Raw genomic sequence first — 19,933 nt, 5'->3', positions numbered from 1 at the left:
CCGGCGCTCCGGCCGTGAGATCCCAGATAACCGCGTTCCCAGGATAAGGGGAGAGGTTTTAAAGTGTAATTCCACTGGGGGTCCGAATATTTGCGGCGCGTTGTGATAATGCAGCTCAGCCAGCAAGCTGATATTTTTGAATTGATTTATTTATACGAGATTTTTAAGCAGCACAGCTTTCCTTTTTATACTTGGGTCCTTGTGTTTTCTTTCGGCCTCTCTATGAAGACAAAGTGAGCAGAAAAGTCCCACATGATGAGAAGGAGGACATCTTCAAGTGGTCCAGAAGAACTCCCCAAACTTTCCCAAAGATGCCTTCTTACTCGGTTTCCCTGAGCAACCGGGACCCGAACAGGAATGTGGGAGCAAGAGGTGGACAAAGCGTACACAAAAGGAGTTCACGCGACGATGGCAAATGATTCGCTAACAACTTACTGCATCAATCCAGTAAAAACAGAGGTGGCAAATTAGCCCCTTGTGCTAGCTAGCTCCCTAGCAGGTAAATGATAGAGAGCTCGTTAGCTAGCATCTGGGGCTAAAGCCAAACTGTGTTGGGGTTTTTGCTTTGGGTTTTACTTTCTGGACTTGGATTTGCCACCTCTGAGTAAAAATCACCTGTTGTGTGTTTCAAACAGCTTGAGAGACCCTATATCTGGAAATTGCAAGGGGCCTAGAACATCGCCATGAGGGACACCCATGCCGAGGTAAAAAAAAATGAATCAGTAAATTAAAAAAAAAAAAGTATTAAAATGATGTAGAATAAATCTGTCAGTCATCAACGTAGAAATGAAATCGAGAGGCAGCAAATAGAAAGAAAAAAGTAGTGGCTCTAAAATTGAACCTTGTGGAATCCACAAAAATTGAGCAGAGCAGGACAATGGACCAGGTCATTTGCATATAAAAAAAAAAAAACAGTGTCTAAAATGTGTATTCATAATAATGTGTTAATAATAGAATAACAATAAATCATTCTCATGTTTTTACTTGTTTCGTTTAATTAAAAATAATTAAAAAAAAATATTGAATAAAATACAATTACATCCATTTTTATATACACTGGTACCTTGACTTATGAGTGCTAATTTGTTGCATGACCAAGGTAGTTTGTATTTCAATATTGTATTTCACTGCTCTATTTTTTTTCACAAAATTTTGCCTCCAAACTTTTCAGCATTTTTGTTTGTCTCAAAATTAGCAGCAAAGTCAATTCTTCTTGCTCTGGATGCGGGTTTGGCTGCTGTTGCAGCTGTTGTGATGCAACAGAATGTGTCACACACACATTACGGTAATCAAAAAACAAAGTGCTAAAAAAAAAAAGAAAAAAGGCGATGAGCTCACATTTGACCGTTTTTGACCTCACTGTTAAATTCTGGGAAAGCGTCGCATGTGCTGAAATTTTCTTGAAGTCTGTGATTTTTGTCTCATCTAAAGTCTACTTTGTTGTTTTCCATAGTACTTAATAATATGGATTACTAGGCAGCACATTTTTAAATACTAAATACGTCAATAAATGATCAATGGTCGGCGTTGCCAAGAAAATGCACAAAATCTGCAGCGTTTCGCAGTTATCGCCACTTGGTGGTGCTGTCGGCCCAACCATGCATCAACAGCTGACCTCATGGCTCCAGTCCCACAACACAAGACGTTATTTGAAGTTGGCGAATTGCAGCAGTCTCGCAATCCTCGAGGGGAAACTAATAAAAAAAAAAAAAAAGGCTACCAAGGCAGCTTAGCGTCCACACGCCGACAAGCAACTTCCTGTCTAATCTCGGCACGTTTTGATCAATTGGTCTTTTATGGTTTCCTTTCAAGCTTCCTGCAGGCTTTTCTTTGTAAAGGGAAATCCCTTTTAGATGACTTGTTCTTAACAAATACAGCAAATAGACACCTTAGAAAAGAGGTAACAGGTGCCCACGTCTTTCTAGAATGGTGATATTTTATAGCTACTCAAATGAAGCCACACTTCATTTGTCCGCCAATCACCAATCAGTGATCAACAAGGTAAAAAAAAAAAAAAAAAAAAAGATAATTGATCACCAATTCCATCAGAAGATGGAGCAATGCATATATTTAAAAAAAATTGAAAATGCATGCATGGAGAAAAATATCAAATTTGTCACCCAAAAAAAAAACGGTGTAGAAATTAAATATATGTTTTATTTAACGGAGCCGATCAATGACGTCATTGATCAGTCGAGCAAATTAAGACGTTTCAGCCGATCATTGATTTTGCAGAGGATGCAAAGTACGGTTCGATCTCGATGCATGCAGCCGATCAGATCGGTGTAAAGTCTAATCGGTACTTGCGATACAGATTTCGGCCGCCCTCTAGTGGCCGTTTTATGATCAGGAACTAACATTGAACATCGAACAGGAAGAGTTACAACATATTTTGAATGGCACATTTTCTGTCCACTGGATTATTAGTTTCATTTTATTTATTTGTTATCAAAATTCATTTTACTGTGTGTCTTATATAAAATGTGTCTTTATAAACAAAATGAAAAAATATCATTTACAATTGTTATTAATTTCATGCAGTCTTAAGGAAAAATACTGTATTGGAATAGGCTATATAAAATAAACTGACATTGGTTTTTTTTTGGTCAATCAAAAATAGGCTACTTGTGGTTTAAGAAAAAAAGAAAGTGGCCCCCTCCATCATATAAATCATAGATAGATATCGATAACGGTATAGACAGAATTCTCATCCGCCCGGTCTCTTCCGGGAGGGTGCGCTTGATTCGTTGCCAGTGACATCAGCTGTGCAGTGAGTGTGCAGAAAAATAAAAAGGAAGGTGAGGGGTGTTGGGGTGGGGGGCTTTCAGGCAAGCGGAGCCACTCCTTGTCCTCCTCACTCGTGTGCCGACCGCAGCGCAAGCAGCATCGCAAGAAGAAGAAGAAGAAGAAGAGCAGGAAGAGCAGGAAGAGCAGGAAGAGCAGGAAGAGCAGGGAGGTGCCGCTCGCTCAGGATGTCCGCCCTGGTGCAACAGCAGAGCGCCGCGATGCTCACCGCGGTGACAGCGACGCCCGGCCCGGCCGCGGGGGCTCCGGCGGCGGGCAGCCCCGCGCGCCACTTCGTCGACTCCAAATTCTACCTGCTGGTGGTCCTCGGCGAGGTGGTCGCGGAGGAGAACCTCAAGTGCGCCGTGGCCGACATCGAGAGGGGTAAGCCGGGCGAGTGGGGCGGCAACAGGGTGGGGAGGGGTCTCGGTCAGGGGGGGGGGGGTGTATTCGTGACGCACACGCTTTTTGATGTATTTATTGGGGTTATTTATTATTTGTGGCATTCTCCAGCAATAAACTGCTTGACCCCTGTCCCGTGGGAGCATCCCCCGCTCATCTTCCTCCTCTTCCTGCATCCAGCGCTCTCATCCCACACCGGCCAGTGGGCGTGGCCAGGGCCGCACTGCGGTCCCTACGGGAAGCCACGAGGATCATTTTGTGAAGACGTTCGTTTTTTTTTCCTGGTTGCTTACTAATGAATTAAGAGGCTACAGCCTGTTTAATTTGTTTTAAAGAAGGAGAATATGTGAAAGAGTTTCATAGCCGGCCGGACGAAACCATTGTTTATATGACAGTAATTGTCTCACTTTCTTAAGATTAATATGAGAAACAATTCCCAAAAGTATACAATATTTGGACGGTGGCAAATGAGATTTTCCTCTTCCTCCTCATCACATTTCGTCTCTTACAGGAGGGCGGGGTTGAGTCGTTGTCAGTAGATAAATGTTGTACAATAAGCTGTAGCCTATGTGAATAAAATAGAATATCGAGAACGTTTTCAAAGTCCAACAGAAGGATGCCGTAATGTTTTTAAATTATTGGTCATGATAAATTGGGCTTAAAATATTTTGATACTGATAGTTGAGTTTTCACATACGCTTGCATCATCATCATCATCATCATCATCATTTGGACAGTGACAGTTCAGTTTTCATGACAATGGAGTTGAATTCAAATATATATTCAATATAGGCCTATATCGACATTTTTAGGGGTCGAAAGTGACAAATTCTACATTATTTGTTTAAGCCATTTAAAAAAAAAAAATAATACAACTTATTTTGCTGCGCTTTTTCTTGCCTTTTATTTTTTGTTCGTTCGTCACTGAAAAGTGAACTCTACCTCTGCATTTATTTATTATTTCTCCACAGTCATTTATTTTCCCCCATATGTGCCTTTGGGACGTATGGAATGAGCACGGGCGTCAAAGCACATGTTGTGCCCCACCCCGACTGCCTTGTTTTGAGGAGAAATGCTTCACAGTGACCACGACAGAGGTTTGATTGTGCGGCTGACGGCGCCGTGACTCAGCTCAGGCTGATGTCATCAAGCACATCAAAATCGTTTTCATGCCTCCGATGACCGTTACGGCAAAATGTCGAATCAGAGCATCATTATGTTGTCCAAAGGCAACTTAAAACAAAAACAAAAAAAACACTGCAAAATGTGTGAACTGTACTGGATCTGAAAAAATGTTTTTGTAAATGTGAATTGCATTTAATGAACGTGTGTTGCATGAAAACTGAAAGTACAAATTGGACCTAAATAAATGCTCCCAAAGATTTGACACAAATGTTTTCTACTTAAAAGTGAAATATGAAATAGTACTGAACAAACCAAAACTGCATATTTTGCACAGTTGGAGCATTTTTGTAGAAGCTCTAGAGTATAGTGAAATCAATATTTAAAAAAAGCACTATTTTTGTTCATTTTTAACTAAGAATTTATTAATTTTTTTGCAACAGAAATGTGTGGCTCATCCTGTACGCGAAGGTGTCACTGTAATATTTAGTTTATGCAAACAATAGATTTGTTTGGAGAAAAAAATCAGTCCCAAAATGTCAATGCTTTCGTGTTTATTTGATTTATTTTGCAGGCATCCGCTCGTGGGACGCCAACCTGATGGACTGCAACCTGGACCAGGAACTCAAGCTTTTCGTATCCCGACACTCGGCGCGTTTCTCCGCAGATGTCAAAGGTAAAACCTCCGTTCCATACTTCAATGTGCATTTAGTGGCTCATACTCAACTGCAGAGGGTGCCAGGCGTCCACCAGAGGTTGTGTTTGTATTGGAAGAGAGGCCTTTAATTCTTCAAATAATGTTTTTATGAGTCCCGTATGCACTCCCATAGTGACCAGGGTCTAAGGTTTATGTTACTGCAAAAAGTATCAGATGTCAGGTTTGTATTAGGGGGGAGGCCTTTATTTTTTACAAACTGTTTTATATAACAATGTTATCACATTTTTCCTGAAGATGAATAGGATCCATTGTTTACTCAACTAATGAGTGTTTCTGGCGTCTGACAGATGTTAAGCTTGTGTTAGAAGTGGAATTCTTTAGGTTTGTATAAGAGGGGAGGCCTTTATTTTTTTTTTACAAATCATAGTTTTCAAATTATTGATGATTATTTACCCAACTGCGCAAAGTACCAGGCGTCTACCAGGGATTCGGCCTGTTGGTTTTGTATTAGAGGGAAGGCTTTTATTTTTCCAAACTCATTCTTATGATCAGAATATTCCCTTTTTTGCTCCTAAAGTGGCTGTGGATGATTATTTACTCGACTGCTAAAAATACCACGTGGCAACTTGGTGATTGGCTTGTATTAGCGGGGAGGTGGTTACGTTTGTATTTGAGGTGTGGCCTTTATATATCAATATTGCTGTATTTCCTCAAATCGTGGTCATCACTAAGGTATCCCAAACTGTAGTTGTTTTACACAAGGTTAAAGAATCATTGAACAAGAATGTTTTGTTAATAATGTGTCATTCATAGATTGTTCCATACCCGACCTATTGCATTGAAGCCAAAACCTACACAGAAGCCATTTTTCTTTTCCAGAAACGTGCTATTGGTGTCGTTTTCGGTTGTGGATACAGAGACCACACTAATCCAATATTCATACAACTTAAAACTTTCCAATTAAATGAATTGATGGAGTTGAACCGCCTTAAAATAATGTGCAAACCTCATCATGAAATCTTTCCAATTAACATGCAAATCGTTTTCTTTTTCTTTTTTTAAGGAAAGTGAGTACAAAATAATGGGAACAGATATTTTTTCCAAACCTTAATACAGAACAAAACAAAAAGAACGATGAATTTCAACTCAAGACGTCAGTTTGTGGAACAATCTGGATTATAAAACTAAATCATCTCAGTCCTTTTGTATTTTTTTTAAAAATGTATAAAAGCACAATTACTGGAAAAATATATTTAGCACAAGTTCATTCTATTAAATTATTTGTTTAATTGTTACTCTGAAAGTGTCTTGACTGTTTGCTATCATTTATTTTGTGTTGACTTTTTTTGTGTTGATTTGGGGCAGATATAAGTTTTTCTTCTTTCTGTCCCCTTTCATTTCTTTTTCTTTTAATAAATGCATTTTTTAATTGAATTACAGTAATTTCTGGACTATAAACCGCTACTTTTTTCACTTGCGGCTAATAAAAAGGCGTGGCTCATCCATCAGATCACAAGGGGGCGCACTATAAAGGAAGCGCAAGAGCGTCAGGCCGAGCGAAACAAACCAAGTGAGCCCAAACACAATAGGAGAGACAGAACGAGAGCGAGACAATTTGCGCCCTCATTATGGAAAAGAAAGTAGCGGGAACCCGATGCGGTAAGATTAAAACACCTGCGGCTTACAGTCGGGTGTGGCTTATATGTGGAACAAACTCTAGTATTCCCCCAGATTTAGCTAGCGCGGCTTATAGTCAGGTGCGCCTTATAGTCCAGAAATGACTGTAAATTGAATCACTGCATTTGACGCTGTGGCATGATTGGCGATCGCAGTCCCCTTAAGATAAATAAAAGCCTGCCTCAAATAAACGCTTCCCTTTTCTAATTGCAACTAAAATCCTCTCAGTTCACATGATTGAACGATTTCCCGTGGCACACCTGATCTCTCGGCCGTCTTAGGGTGTGGCAGTTATTCTTCCAAGCTCAACACAAACTGGCCTGCAATGATGGCGCGGCGGGCGCTATTTGAGGAACTGCGGCGGATCGCGTAGCACAAATGAAAGTGGAGACGATGCGGCAGCGCATCAAAATCCTTTCGGGGTGGTGTCGCCTCCTCCGCCTCACCTCTTCCAAGGTGAAGGCAGCGGTGACGTCCAAATGGAAACAGTCCAACATGGTGGCGAACAATCAATTGTGAGCGGACTTCTCTACGGGCCAAAACACGATCAGACGTTTTTCCGGGTATACAAGCTGACATTGGGCCCTTGATTTTTTTCTACCTTCAAACCATCGACTTTAGCTTAGCAACAGCTTAGCTTAGCTTGAATCAGGTTTGTTTAGCTTAATGCTAACACACAATGCAAAATGCCATAGGCGGGCTTTCAAATTTACATGAGTGGATTTTGGAAGACAAGCAGTGCAGAGCAACACGTGTAGACAGGCAATCCATTTTCTACTGTTGATGATAAAAGATCAGAAAAAGGATGAATCAAACTTTTTTTCTTCCTGGTAAAAGGAGAGAGTTTTTTTCTTTCCTTTGATGGATTTTGGCACTATCCCGTGAGTCTTGAAAATGTCCAAATGCTTTAAAATGTCTGTCAGTGAGAAGGATTAGGCTCCGCCTGCCACTACACAACAATCCCACATCAGCGACTCTCCTTTTTTGTCTTTTCCTGTCCTGGTCGCTAGCAAGTCTCCCCTCGAGCGTGCCGTTGCCGTTGCTCTGCGCCAGCGCCGCTAATTTGGGACTTGGTCATTACCAGCGGGTGGGCCGGCCCCGGGTGGCAGACGATACCACATTGACGTCCGGCTCGCTGATGTTCAGGACAAAACGTCAGGACAAAAGTTTGGGGACAAGAGGCTAGTCTACATAATCAGTTACTATTTTTATGTGTCATGTCCAGTTTTGATCCATTTGTGATGCCTAAAAAGATTTGAAATCGTCTTGTCACAAATCCTGTTTGCGATCAAATAAATCGTAATTAAGGCTCGTGTTGACCTTCAGGAGATGCGTTGACAAAATAATCTCCCGAGTTTCATGTTGGGTTGTGCTCACGTTTGTCGTCCTGTGGGAAATTGAAAACGATAATTGAGTGTCGCTTGTGTAAGAGGAATAAAATTATTTTGTCCTGTTTGCGTGTTCCAAAAATGAAGATAGACTTAATGTAAGAAAAATGCACCTTTGCAAAAATGATTTTTAATCAGTCAGAGATCTCTGGACAGATAACAGCCTCTAATTCATCACTTAAACAGGTGGGATTCAGAGCGTCAAATGTAGTTCTTCCGCATGTACAATGGTTTCTTATAGTTAAAAAGACCTCCTCTCTTTCATTTGTAGACAAAACATACTCTCTGGGTATTTTCCATGAGCTATGGCGAAAACAGAGTCAGGTGTGGGTGTTCAAAACAGATCCTGTTCTCAAGGACCAAATGTGTTTTCGCACAAAACGCTGAGAAGGAACTTTTTTAGACTAAATAGTATGTCCCAGTTTAAGGTCAGATTATACCGAGATCAACACCATCTGCTCTGCACAGGACACAAAACATTTCGACAAGGTTAATATAAAGAATTAAAATGTTAATAGTGTGTAACAATGGTTGATATATCAAATGGAGTATTAAAAATGTTATAATATCTATCACTTGCTAGTGACGGATGCGTCAACTGACCGTCAATCAGTCTGAGGGGCTGCTGACGTTGATGTTTTTTTTTTCCCACCCTCCTTTCAACACGTGATGATTAAATAGCCAAATTCATAAACTTGTTTTTTTCTTTCCTATAAATGTTCTTTGTTTGGATTAGTGTATGTCTGCCTATAACGTTTGGCTCCTGGGCCAGTAAGGACTGAGCCCCATGAATTCTGCCTAGCAACAAGTGAAAATGTATGCTTTTGTATAGTACGCCTTGTGCCACAACATGTGTGTGGAGTTATTTGAAGGTTTAAAATGACCACAACATCTATATTCAAATTTTTTTTAGCCTGTCTCTGGCTTTTTGTAGTGTCTGTTAGCATGAAGCTAACAGACTTGGGTGGGTCTTCTTCCCTTTGTTGTCTACCTGAGAGTTTGGCGGTACACCATTTTATCCTCATTATGGAAGCTGTTTTTATTTATTTATAAATAATCAAAAGGAGGGATGCTCGTCTCTGCAGTTGTTCCACTGATCTATTTTTGGTCTGGTGCCTTCCACATCGATTTCCTCCCGTGTGGCCAACGGGACGGGAATGAGGTGGGGGTGGGGCTTTATTTATTGTTTTTTTTGGGGGGGGGGGGTTAAGTTTCCATGGTTAATTGCAGGGGTCACGCCCGTTCCGTTGCGCTGGTCTTGTCTGTTTGTCACATGGTGTGGCGGTGCTAATTCCCATCAGGAGGCCGACGCCCACTCACAAGAGACAAAGGGGGAGAAAAGGAAGCGCATAGAGCTGGCGCTGTTCGTGGTGTGGGCTTGGGTGTGTCTGGTGCACACGCTCATGGATATACAGACTGGTTAAAAAAAGAACGTGAACATCATTCTATGCAGCATCTTAATGAATTATCATTCAATAATAATTGAAATGATGTTAATTCGTTCCATGACCATCGCTCGTAAGCGCGAGCATTTATATGGCAAGTCATTTTTCCCCTTTGAAATGAATGAAAATGCCAGTCATCCATTACATCTTCCCTCCCCAGCAAAAAAAATAGTAGATGAGGAAATTCACACTCTATAATAATGTACTTTATTAAAACAGAGTAGTAATAGACTTTACATGATTAGGACTTTTAATCACAGATCTGCGAGTTTAAATAAACCGAATCACTGATCTGATCACAAGATGATGAAAAAAAATAGACATTTTAATATTTTATTTACTGCATATACTTTCCTGTTTACAGAGTATCAACAAAAGTATATGCTCAAGCATTTTTGTTTATTTTTAACAATCTTTTAAAAAAAATTATGAAGTTTCATTCACTTGAATGTTTTTTTTGTTGGGAAATCTGAAATTGGGGGTAACATGGGAATTTTCACTATTCAGATAAAAAAAATGGAGAGATCAAGAGGAAAAATAACATTTTTTTTGGGGGGGGGGGCTTATTTTTTTTTGCAGGCCAGAGAATTCTTCATCATAAAAGTAACGTGCTGGAGACGGTGGTGCTCATCAACCCCTCAGACGACACCGTCAGCACTGAGGTAAAACTGCTGCATATTCTGCCTGCTACTCACTTGATTTCCTCAAACAGCTTCATAAGGAAACGTGGGTTCGCACCGTCAGGAATTAAACCGACCCACAATGCCAACGTCGTTTTTGACAGGAAGTGGCAGACGGTCAGAAGCGCAGACGTCGAGCCGCCGGTCATGTCACCAGTCCAAGTGTGCATTCGTAATGTCACAACACAGCGGGGCCAATTAGCTAATGGAGTCGCTAAGCTAGTTATGTTTTAAAGAAAAAGCCTTGGCTAAGTGCTTTTATTCAACTGGTCTCTTGAGTCCTATTACTGTAGAAGGTTGTTTTCTTATGCAAATCAGATGCATGTTTCTAGGCCAGAGGTCATCAACGCCAGGTAGACCCCCGAGGGCCACATGATAGCCCGCAGGCCTATTTCACAAATAGCTCACCAATGGACTGGACATTGTAATTTACTAGGAATGTTGTAGAGGAGATCATTTGAAAATGTGAACACTAACAGAGATTCATAGAACGGAAGTGTTTTCATATTGATATGTATCTGATTTCACAATGATTGTGAGAAATCATTATACCTTAACTTAATTTCCAAAATGTGGGTAAACCCTGTTGTAGGCATTGGGGAAATTTCAGGTCATTTTTTCATAAAGATTCTGGTAAATTTCCATGGGAATTTGAGATGGGGATCATACATATATTCCAAAATGGCTACTTTAGTTATTCCCGTTAATCCCCATAGAAATTTTCAACCTCTACGTGTCCTGTAATTCTCACCACCTTCAAGTGAACTAATAACTAACTTTCAACCGGGACAATATTTACCCTAGCGGTGTTTTCATTTCAGGTTCGGTTGATGATCTCTGACTCTGCCAGACACAAGCTTCTAGTCCTGTCGGGCCAATGCACCGAAAGCACCGGCGAGCTCCTCCTTCAGTCCGGATCGTTTTCCTTTGCCAAATTCATCGACATATTCACTGACCAAGAGGTGTGTCACTGTTTCTTTCTTGTCACAAATGTTTGAACACGGCAGCATTTGCTAAAAATAACAAAACAATATTCCGTTGCTCAGATTGGTGAACTGCTGAGCACCATTCACCCAGAAAACAAAGCCAACCTGACGCTGTCCTGCCCCGATCAAGGAGACTGGAAAAACTCCAACCTGGACAAACACAACCTGCAAGACTTCATCAACATGAAGCTGAACTCGGCGCTCATCCTGCCCGAAATGGAGGGCCTCTCCGAGTTCACCGAGTATCTGTCGGAATCTGTCGAGATCCTGACGCCTTTCGACGTGCTGGAACCGCCAGCCTCCGGTGGATTCCTGAAGCTCTCCAAGCCGTGTTGCTACATCTTCCCCGGCGGCCACGGCGACTCCGCTCTATTTGCCGTCAACGGCTTCAACATGCTCATCAACGGCGGCTCCGACAGGAAGTCGTGCTTCTGGAAGCTGGTGAGGCACCTCGACCGGGTCGACTCCGTTCTGCTGACCCACATTGGCGATGATAACTTGCCAGGCATCAATAGCATGTTGCAAAGAAAGATGGCGGAGGTGGAGGAGGAGCAGTCGCAGGGTTCGACGGCGAACAGCGACTGGGTGAAGAACATGATCTCGCCGGATATCGGTGTTGTGTTTGTGAACCTTCCGGAGAATTTGGAAAACCGTGAACCTAATCACAGAGTACGCAAGAATCTCGAGGAGGCGGCGGCCACTCAGCAGTTCCTCGCAAAGCTGAATCTGAGAACTGAGCCACTGCAGCGGCCAGTTGGAAACACGATTGAACCCATTATACTTTTTCAGAAGATGGGCGTGGGCAAGCTCGAGATGTACGTACTCAACCCAGCAAGGAACAGCAAAGAGATGCAGCATTTCATGAAGCAGTGGACAGGAAGTGAAAAAGATACCGCTTCTATCCTGCTGCCAAACGGGAAAGAGTCGGAGTTCCCCGTATCTTACTTGACTTCTGTCACCTCACTCATCGTGTGGCATCCCGCGAACCCCTCGGAGAAAGTTGTGCGTGTCCTCTTTCCGGGAAACGCCACCCAGCAGCACATCTTTGAAGGTTTGGAAAAACTGAAGCACCTGGACTTCTTGAAGCAGGCCGTCGTCACTCAAAAACCAATGTCTACCGAAGTGCCGTCAACACCGACGCTGAAGCAAGCCAAGTTGAAAAACAGAACGGATAGTAAAGAGAGCCTAAAGTCGACTCCGAGGGCGTCGCCAAGCAAAGCTGTCAGGAAGGAGTCAAAGGAGGAGGCGTTGGAGAAAGCCAACGCAGGTACGGATGAACTGTCTCGCGAGAAACAACAAAAGGCAGAGAAAAAAGAAAAGACCCCGCTGAAGAAGGACCGAGTTAAGGCTCCGGAGAAAGAATCAAAGTCAAAACCAGAGCAAATATCCCAGAAAGAAACACCAGAAAAAAAGACATCTCAAATCAAAGTGAAACCTGAAAAGGAGAGGTTTGCCAAGAAAGACATTAAAATATCTCCAGAGAAGAAAAAGGAGGTTAAAAAAGAAGTAGCCAAAAAAGAGGACACGCCGAAAAGAGAGCTGAAGAAAGATGAAAGAGTGAAAAAAGAGGAAGCAAAGAAAAGGGACTTGAAAAAGGATGTCAGGAGAGATTCTCCTATGAAAGAGAAAAAGGATGAAAAGAGGGAGCAGAAGAAGGATGTTAAAAAGCTGTCAAAAGACACCAAGAAGGTATCTTCATCTGGTGACGACAAAGGCCCGTCGTCCCCTAAACCAAAGACCCTGAAAAAAGATGTGTCCAAGAAAGATGCAGGCACGCCCTCTAAACTGAAAGCCAAAGCAGGTTCAAAAGCGCCAAAGGTGGATTCAAAGGTGGATGCTGCCAAAAGTGCAGCTGCCGCTGTCACTCTTCCGGCGGACCCGGAGGCAGAAAGGGCTGCCATGTCTTCCCCAGAAGACCTCACTAAAGAGTTTGAAGAGCTCCGGGCAGAAGATCTAGCGGAGGATGCAGCAACTGTACAACAAACTGAAGACGAAGAGGCTGCAATAACCCGCTGTAAAGAACCCATGCAGACCAAAGAGTCCCCCAAGGCGCTGGAGTCGCTCGATGAGGGAATCGCCACAACAGAGGCTGAAGGGGAAAATGGAGCGACTCCGGATGAACAAGCCCTCGAGGGTAGACTCAACGGTAACATGAGCGAAAGGTACGAGGACGAGGGCGCTGTGATGGAAGAAGCGTCTGACGGAGCAGATTTTGAAGAGAAAGGGGAAACCGAGGAGGTTTACGAGCCGCAGACAGTGGCATCAAATCACAAAGAGTCCTGTGAAACTCTTGATGATCATGATCGTGCCGATGATCAGCACATGGGAGAGAAAAAGGAATCGATTGTTTCAACCTCACCAAAAGAGTCGTCACCCGTTTCTCCCGCAGCATCCATCCACGATGAAACGTTTCCAGCCGGAATTGAGAGCTCAACTGCCTCCGACGAAATCCCCGAGGAGTTTACCGTCACCTCTGGCCTCACGCAGTCCACCATTGACATCTCTAGTGTGCTGACTCCGTTGGACGAGATGCTAACTCCGAGGGACGGCTTGACCGATGAAACGGCCAATGACGGGACCGACTCTCCATCACCGGATGTTGGCCGATTAGGTATATCAGAATCTGGAGAGTGTGAGAAGAACAAACTACCCTTAATTCAGGGTAAACCTAGTTCAGACCAATCTAAGAGCGATGCAACAGAGGGCCAAGACTACAGCCATACCGCCTCGACAATATCTCCCCCATCGTTATTAGAAGAGGACAAATTTCCATGTGATGGTAAAGTAGAACGCTTTGGCATATTTCAAGAAACATTTGAAAAGCAGGACACAGTCTCGGCAAGGCTAACTTCAACATCGCCTTTCGTGCATTCTCCCCCAAGTGACCAAAAGCCCAACTTTGATTCCCCATCAACGTTTGCCACCCCTATTGAACTGTCCACTACATTAGCCAGAGCGATGGCTGATTCCATCCTCAGCCCAGAAGACAAAACATTGGAAGGGGCAAACTCCCCCCAGTCCTCAGGTCATACACCCTATTATCAGTCCCCAGTAGAAGAAAAAGCTGAAACTCTGCCACCCATGTCAGAAAATGAAGACCAGGGTCCGCTTATTGTGGAGGTCACAAGTGACAAAGAGGAATCCTCCAACAGGAATACACCCGAGCCTGATGAGAAAGAGTGTTTGTCCCCTATGGATAAGGTTGCTTCTTCTCCAAAAAGCCCACCTTCAACTGACCTTGACTCCCCTATAACCAAGGAACAGGATGACATTGACAGATCAGTCTTTTCCTCAACAACACTTGCAAGACAAGAATCAGATGCGCATTCCATCACCGCTTTCAAAGAAGAGAGCAAAATGTCCATTTCTGAAGGCAGCGCATCAGACAAGTCCGGCACACCACTGGAGGAAGTGGTAGCCGAGGACGTGTTTTCACATTTAGCCTCAGCATCAACCGCATCCCTCGCCACCAGCTCTCTGCCCGAGCCCACCACCGACTCCCCTTCCCTTCACGCCGAGGTCGGCTCTCCTCACTCGACAGAAGTAGACGACTCTCTGTCCGTTTCTGTCGGTCAGACTCCGACGACCTTCCATGAGGCAGAGGTAGCATCTCCATCCAAGGACGACTGCCCTCGTCCCATGTCCATCTCCCCAGACATCTCACCAAAGACCAAAGTCTGCCCACAGCTGCATGACACAAAGTCGCCTGAACATTCTACCATTTCAATGGAGTTTGGCCAGGAGTCACCAGACCACTCCTTAGCCCTTGACTTCAGCAAGCAATCTCCAGAGCATCCATCGGCAGGAACCAACTCGCGTGCTACCGAGAACGGCCCAACTGAGGTTGACGACAGTCCTTCAGATGTTGTGAGAGCATCCGAGGAGCAAACCTCTGCAGCGGAGAAGCCGCTGCTTTTTGAGGACGCCGGTTCGGCTCATGCTGCTTCTGTGACCCCATCAGATGCATCTCAGTCCACCCCCTCCGTCACAACCCCATGCCAGATGACAGAGTTGCCCCTGATGGCCGAGCAAGCAGATGGTTCTCCAGTCACGCCAAAGGCAGTCTCCCTCACCCACTCTGCCCCGCATTCCCCCCATTCCAGTGTGGCATCCCCAGATTCAGGAGGTCCCGTGGAAAGAGACATCAGCCCCAGTTCGCCCTCTGCGGAGCACAAATCTGAAGGACAGGAGAAACTTGACAAACCCTCTGAAATGACAAAGGCAGCCTCTCTCAGCCCCTCCTCCCCCCATTCCAGTGATGCCTCCCCAGTTTCTGGAGGTCCCGTGGAAAGAGACATCAGCCCCATTTCACTGCCTGCGCCGCACACGCGTGACACACAAGAAAAGCATTACAAACCCTCTGAAACGACTTCTCTATCATCTGAATTATGGTTTCCAGTCGAAGGGAAACCATTGCCAGAAAAGGAGACCAACCCGTTTTTATGCGATGATTCAACAATTGAGGTGAAATCTCCCGTAAGCCCCCAAGTCCCTTCCCCGTCATATCTACCTCTTTCCTCACATCCATGCACTTATAACGCAGCCTGCAGCTTCAGGGACCCTGACCCCTCCAAGATCAGCCCATCGGCCATGGCCAAGACAGACGTTGACCTCTGTTTAGTCACTTCGTGTGAATACCGTCATCCCAAGACGGAACTTTCGCCATCTTTCATCAACCCCAACCCTCTTGAATATTTCATCAATGAAGAGAGAATTCTGGAGGAAGAGAAGCCGCTTGAGGTGGTGGGAGGTGGGCCGCCGCCTCCAGGGGGTAAGCTTCCTGCCAAGCAATGTGAGGAGACGCCTCCCACATCTATCAGTGAATCTGTCCCCTCTCAGACCGATTCTGATGTTCCGCCAGGGACCGAGGAGTGCCCCTCTATCACGGCAGATGCTAACATTGATTCCGAGGATGACTCGGAGACTCTGCCCACCGACAGAACCCTCACCTATAGGTATGCCGATCCTCCTCCAGTAGCGCTCAGGGACTCGGCTCCATCCGCGGCCCCTCATGATGTCTGCATGGTCGATCCGGAAGCCCTCAAGGCTGAGGAAAACCGCCACAATGCTAACATGGACGCCTCCGAAAAGCCCAAGAAGAAAAAACTCACCAAAAAGGCCTCCTCGCCAGCTCGAAAGACCGTTCTGTCAAAAATGAAGGACTCAAAGACTGCCTCTCCCAAGAAAAGTCTTGGTGAAGGCAAAGATGCCAAAAATGCAACCAATACGTCGGCGTCTCGAGGTACCGGCGGGAAGGTGTCGAGTGTGGCATCTCGACCCAACTGCCCTCCCATGTACATGGATTTGGTTTACATCCCCAATCACTGCAATGCCAAGAACGTGGATGCCGAATTCTTCCAGCGGGTGCGCTCCACGTACTATGTGGTCAGCGGCAATGACCAGACGTCTCAGGAGCCCAGCCGGGCTGTGCTCGATGCTCTGCTGGAAGGGAAAGCCCGGTGGGAAAACAATACGCAGGTATGTCACTTGAGTGTTGACCGTTAAAACGCGGCAGTCCCGCAGACTGTGACGACTAAAATGTCTTACGCATGTCCAGTCTACGCCACCATTTTGTTTTGGTTGCTGCCATTGTATAAAATCCCATTTCACAAGGAAAAGGATGTTGAAAAAAAAATTAAAGTGAGCAATTCAGGAGGGGGTTTTTGGGCTCTTTTGAAGGCTTCAGTGTCTCAATTGTCAGCCTGTCGTCACATATTACGCACAACTAATTGTAGGCTCTTCTTCTTCTGTCTCGTGATTTGGGCTCTGCCCTCTCTGAAGATGCTCTTCAAAGACGTTTGTTTTTCTTCATCTAGACTCGCTTTTGGGCTTATTTTTGAACTACAATAACGCTGGTTCGGGACCGCTACCATACAGTGCGTCCTTAGTGTCTAAGTCATACCCGATTACTTTGTTGTTAGCGTCTTTTTTAGCATGAGCATTTTGAGTCCATAGAGTTTTTCCTCTTGATTTGTTTTGACAGTCTACGGCAGTCTGAAATACTCCTCTGCAGACCTACAGTGCTCTGCAGCTCAGTGGCCGAGTGGTACAGTGTCCGCCCTGAGACTGGGAGGTCGTGGGTTCAATTTCCGGCCGGGTCATACCAAAGACTATAAAAATGGGACCCATTGCCGCTCTGCTTGACACTCAGCATTAAGGGTTGGAATTGGGAGGTTAGATCACCATATGATTCCCGAGCGCGGCTGCTGCTGCTGCTGCTGCTGCTGCTCACCGCCCCCTCAGGGGATGGGTCAAATGCGGAGAACGAATTTCGCCCCACTTAGGTGGGTGTGACAATCAGTGGATCTTATCTTATCTTATCTTAAAGTCTGAGCATATTAGCTTTGACATTTTGTCGCAGGTGATTTAGCTTGTACAGTGAAGGCAAGATACAACCCTTCAAAAAAAAAAAAATCCTATAGAATGCGCCCGTGTTAATTACCCCCGACATTTTGAACCTCCGGAGAACCGACTACCGATGGAAATGTTGGCGTCAGACCCCAAACGGTTAACTCCTGCTTTCTGCCGGCCATCAGGTGACGCTGATCCCGACCCACGACACAGACGTGATGAGGGAGTGGTACCAGGAGAGCCACGATAAGCAACAGGAGCTGAACGTCATGGTCCTGGCCAGCAGCAGCACCGTGGTCATGCAGGACGAGTCCTTCCCAGCGTGTAAGATAGAAATGTAGGGCGAGGTCATTCGTTTTGGATCGACCATGCGCGGACGTAACTGAGCGGTCTCGGTTGAAAGCGGTCGCACCTGCTTTCGCAGACATCAATAAACATAACGCACTACTGGAAATCAACTCACGACTTTTCTGAAAAAAGCATTAAAACGCCCTGAGACGACCCCATTTCAGGTAGAAGGAACGCAGGGGGAAAAAAAACGTGCATTGATTTCCCTTTGTTTGTCCATCTTTTCAGTCCAACGTATGTTTTAGTCTTACCGGATGGCTAAACAAACAAACAACAGATCTTTGCTTTACTGGGATATTGAGTAAGGATTGTATGTGATAAACATAACATTAATGGACAAAGTATCCGCAAATGGTCACACGGTTGGAAACACGAGAGCAGAAAGCCTGTGCTAAGACGTTGTAAAAATATTTATGAATAGCTCTGTGCATGAATTAGCGTTAGCTTTGTTCCTAATTGAGGGTTATTCCTCAGCATTCCATGAAGAAATGCAAAGCCTGAAGGGGAGTGAGCTTTATATAAGAAGGCGCACCGTTGGGACAATTGTAATTTTGGCCACTGATTGACCTTTCGCGTAGCCACACCTCCAAAATGCAGACTGGCCAATCACATCGTGCTATGCTGTCATCTCTAGAGTCATTTGAGTCCAGAAAAAAAACTCAAGTTTTGTTTCCACCGAGCTAATAAAAACACTAATGCTATGCTGCTAACACGGGGCTTGGTTATGATGCGATGTGAGCTCAGATGACAAATGCTAACCAAGCTAGCCACTTTGATTGTTAATGAATCCCAAATGCTACAGCTACGTTACTCAGATGAGGCCTACTGTAGCTAAGAACCATGACGCTGGCGAGCTTTGCCAGCTACGCTAACAGGCTACCTTTAGCCTAATGCTATCCATCCATACGTTGGCTAGTATACTTACGATATAATGGTGGTAACTTCCAAATGGAAGGTCAATGAACTGGGCATTTCTTCAGGCATGCTAGGAATTCGTCTAGACGGTGACTTATTCAGCGGCTGCTACTGTTGACCGTCACAGCGAACCTCAGTTTATTTTGGGGGTTACGCCACGTTTCAGAGGTGGTGATTGGTAAAAATTCTGCGCTATAGAGACCGTGTTCAAAGAATTTTTTTTAAAGATATTTTAACTTATGAAAATCACCATAGTGAAACACCACAGGCAGGCTAACGGCAATTAGCATAGATGTTGCAGTAATTACAAGCGTTGAAACAACTGCTACTTTAACACATTCAGAGCATACAACAATACTCACTTGCCGTATATTCTCTCTGCTTGTGGCAACGACTTTTACTGGGCCTTAGTTGGGGACCTTCTCTGTCTCTTCTTCTTCCTGTTACCGTTGTGCTACATTTCTCCCAGTATAGCTCAGTGCTGCCCGGCATGTTGTGGCACAACAACTAAATTTGGACTCTTAGCAACCTCTGGGCTATTGTAACTCACCAGATATGTCTTAAACAAAAGTCAGCGCTTGATGATTGCGACAAAAGACCAACTTTGAATGACACAACAGCCAACGTTCTCTTCTCCTTCTTCTACTCTGTCCAATAATCTGCCTTTTTCCTCCCGACGACCATGCTAATCTGCAGCGGCCACGTGATATATACTGTCTGTGTGTCTTGTGCTCTCCACACCGCACTCGCACCCTCCTTCCTCCACAAACTCATATTGTACGTGAGCTCGCGCCATTTGTTCCAAGTGAAAGTATCCGTTTGCGCTTTCTGACTGTTTGTGTGCGACGTGTAACACAAGAGCAACCACCACTGCTGAATGATTCCAAAATGCAAAACACAATATTAAAAAGGAAATATGTTGACCAAAACACAAACCATGTTTCCCTTTTGTCTCTTTCAAGGCATTTTTGTCATATTTCACAGGACTGAAGAGGATTTGACATTCTGTAGGAGGATCCTTTGTTGACATTTTTTGCGCATACGCGATGGTTGAGCGGCAGAAAACACGGCTGGCTTGTATAGACACAGCGTAGACGAAGAAAGTTAGCGGGCCAAATTGCCGCTATTTAAGCACTTTAACTTGAACCATCTGCCTCTCTTAAATCCTCCTCCAAAT

The 19,933-nt window shown here is 44.5% G+C and overlaps 1 protein-coding gene across 2 annotated transcripts in view; it reads left to right on the top strand.

Annotated features, from left to right (window-relative positions):
- The window catches only part of map1b (microtubule-associated protein 1B), a 31,402-nt gene extending 11,711 nt beyond the window's left edge, over positions 1–19,691 (top strand). The window contains exons 3-9 of one of the 2 annotated variants that reach the window (XM_077585518.1): positions 636–704; positions 2,876–3,168; positions 4,883–4,984; positions 10,056–10,138; positions 10,978–11,118; positions 11,203–16,620; positions 17,679–19,691. In XM_077585518.1, the coding sequence (XP_077441644.1) occupies positions 697–704; positions 2,876–3,168; positions 4,883–4,984; positions 10,056–10,138; positions 10,978–11,118; positions 11,203–16,620; positions 17,679–17,834 (6,201 nt within the window). In that variant the 5' untranslated portion in view covers positions 636–696 and the 3' untranslated portion in view covers positions 17,835–19,691. The remainder of the gene's footprint in view (positions 1–635; positions 705–2,875; positions 3,169–4,882; positions 4,985–10,055; positions 10,139–10,977; positions 11,119–11,202; positions 16,621–17,678) is intronic. The other variant, XM_077585519.1, reaches the window with a different exon arrangement.
- The last annotated feature ends 242 nt before the right edge of the window (positions 19,692–19,933 follow it).

The sequence above is a fragment of the Vanacampus margaritifer genome, chromosome 14 (genome assembly GCF_051991255.1).
Source record: "Vanacampus margaritifer isolate UIUO_Vmar chromosome 14, RoL_Vmar_1.0, whole genome shotgun sequence".
Classification (NCBI taxonomy): Eukaryota; Metazoa; Chordata; class Actinopteri; order Syngnathiformes; family Syngnathidae; genus Vanacampus; species Vanacampus margaritifer.
This window is presented reverse-complemented; position numbering and strand designations above follow the sequence as displayed.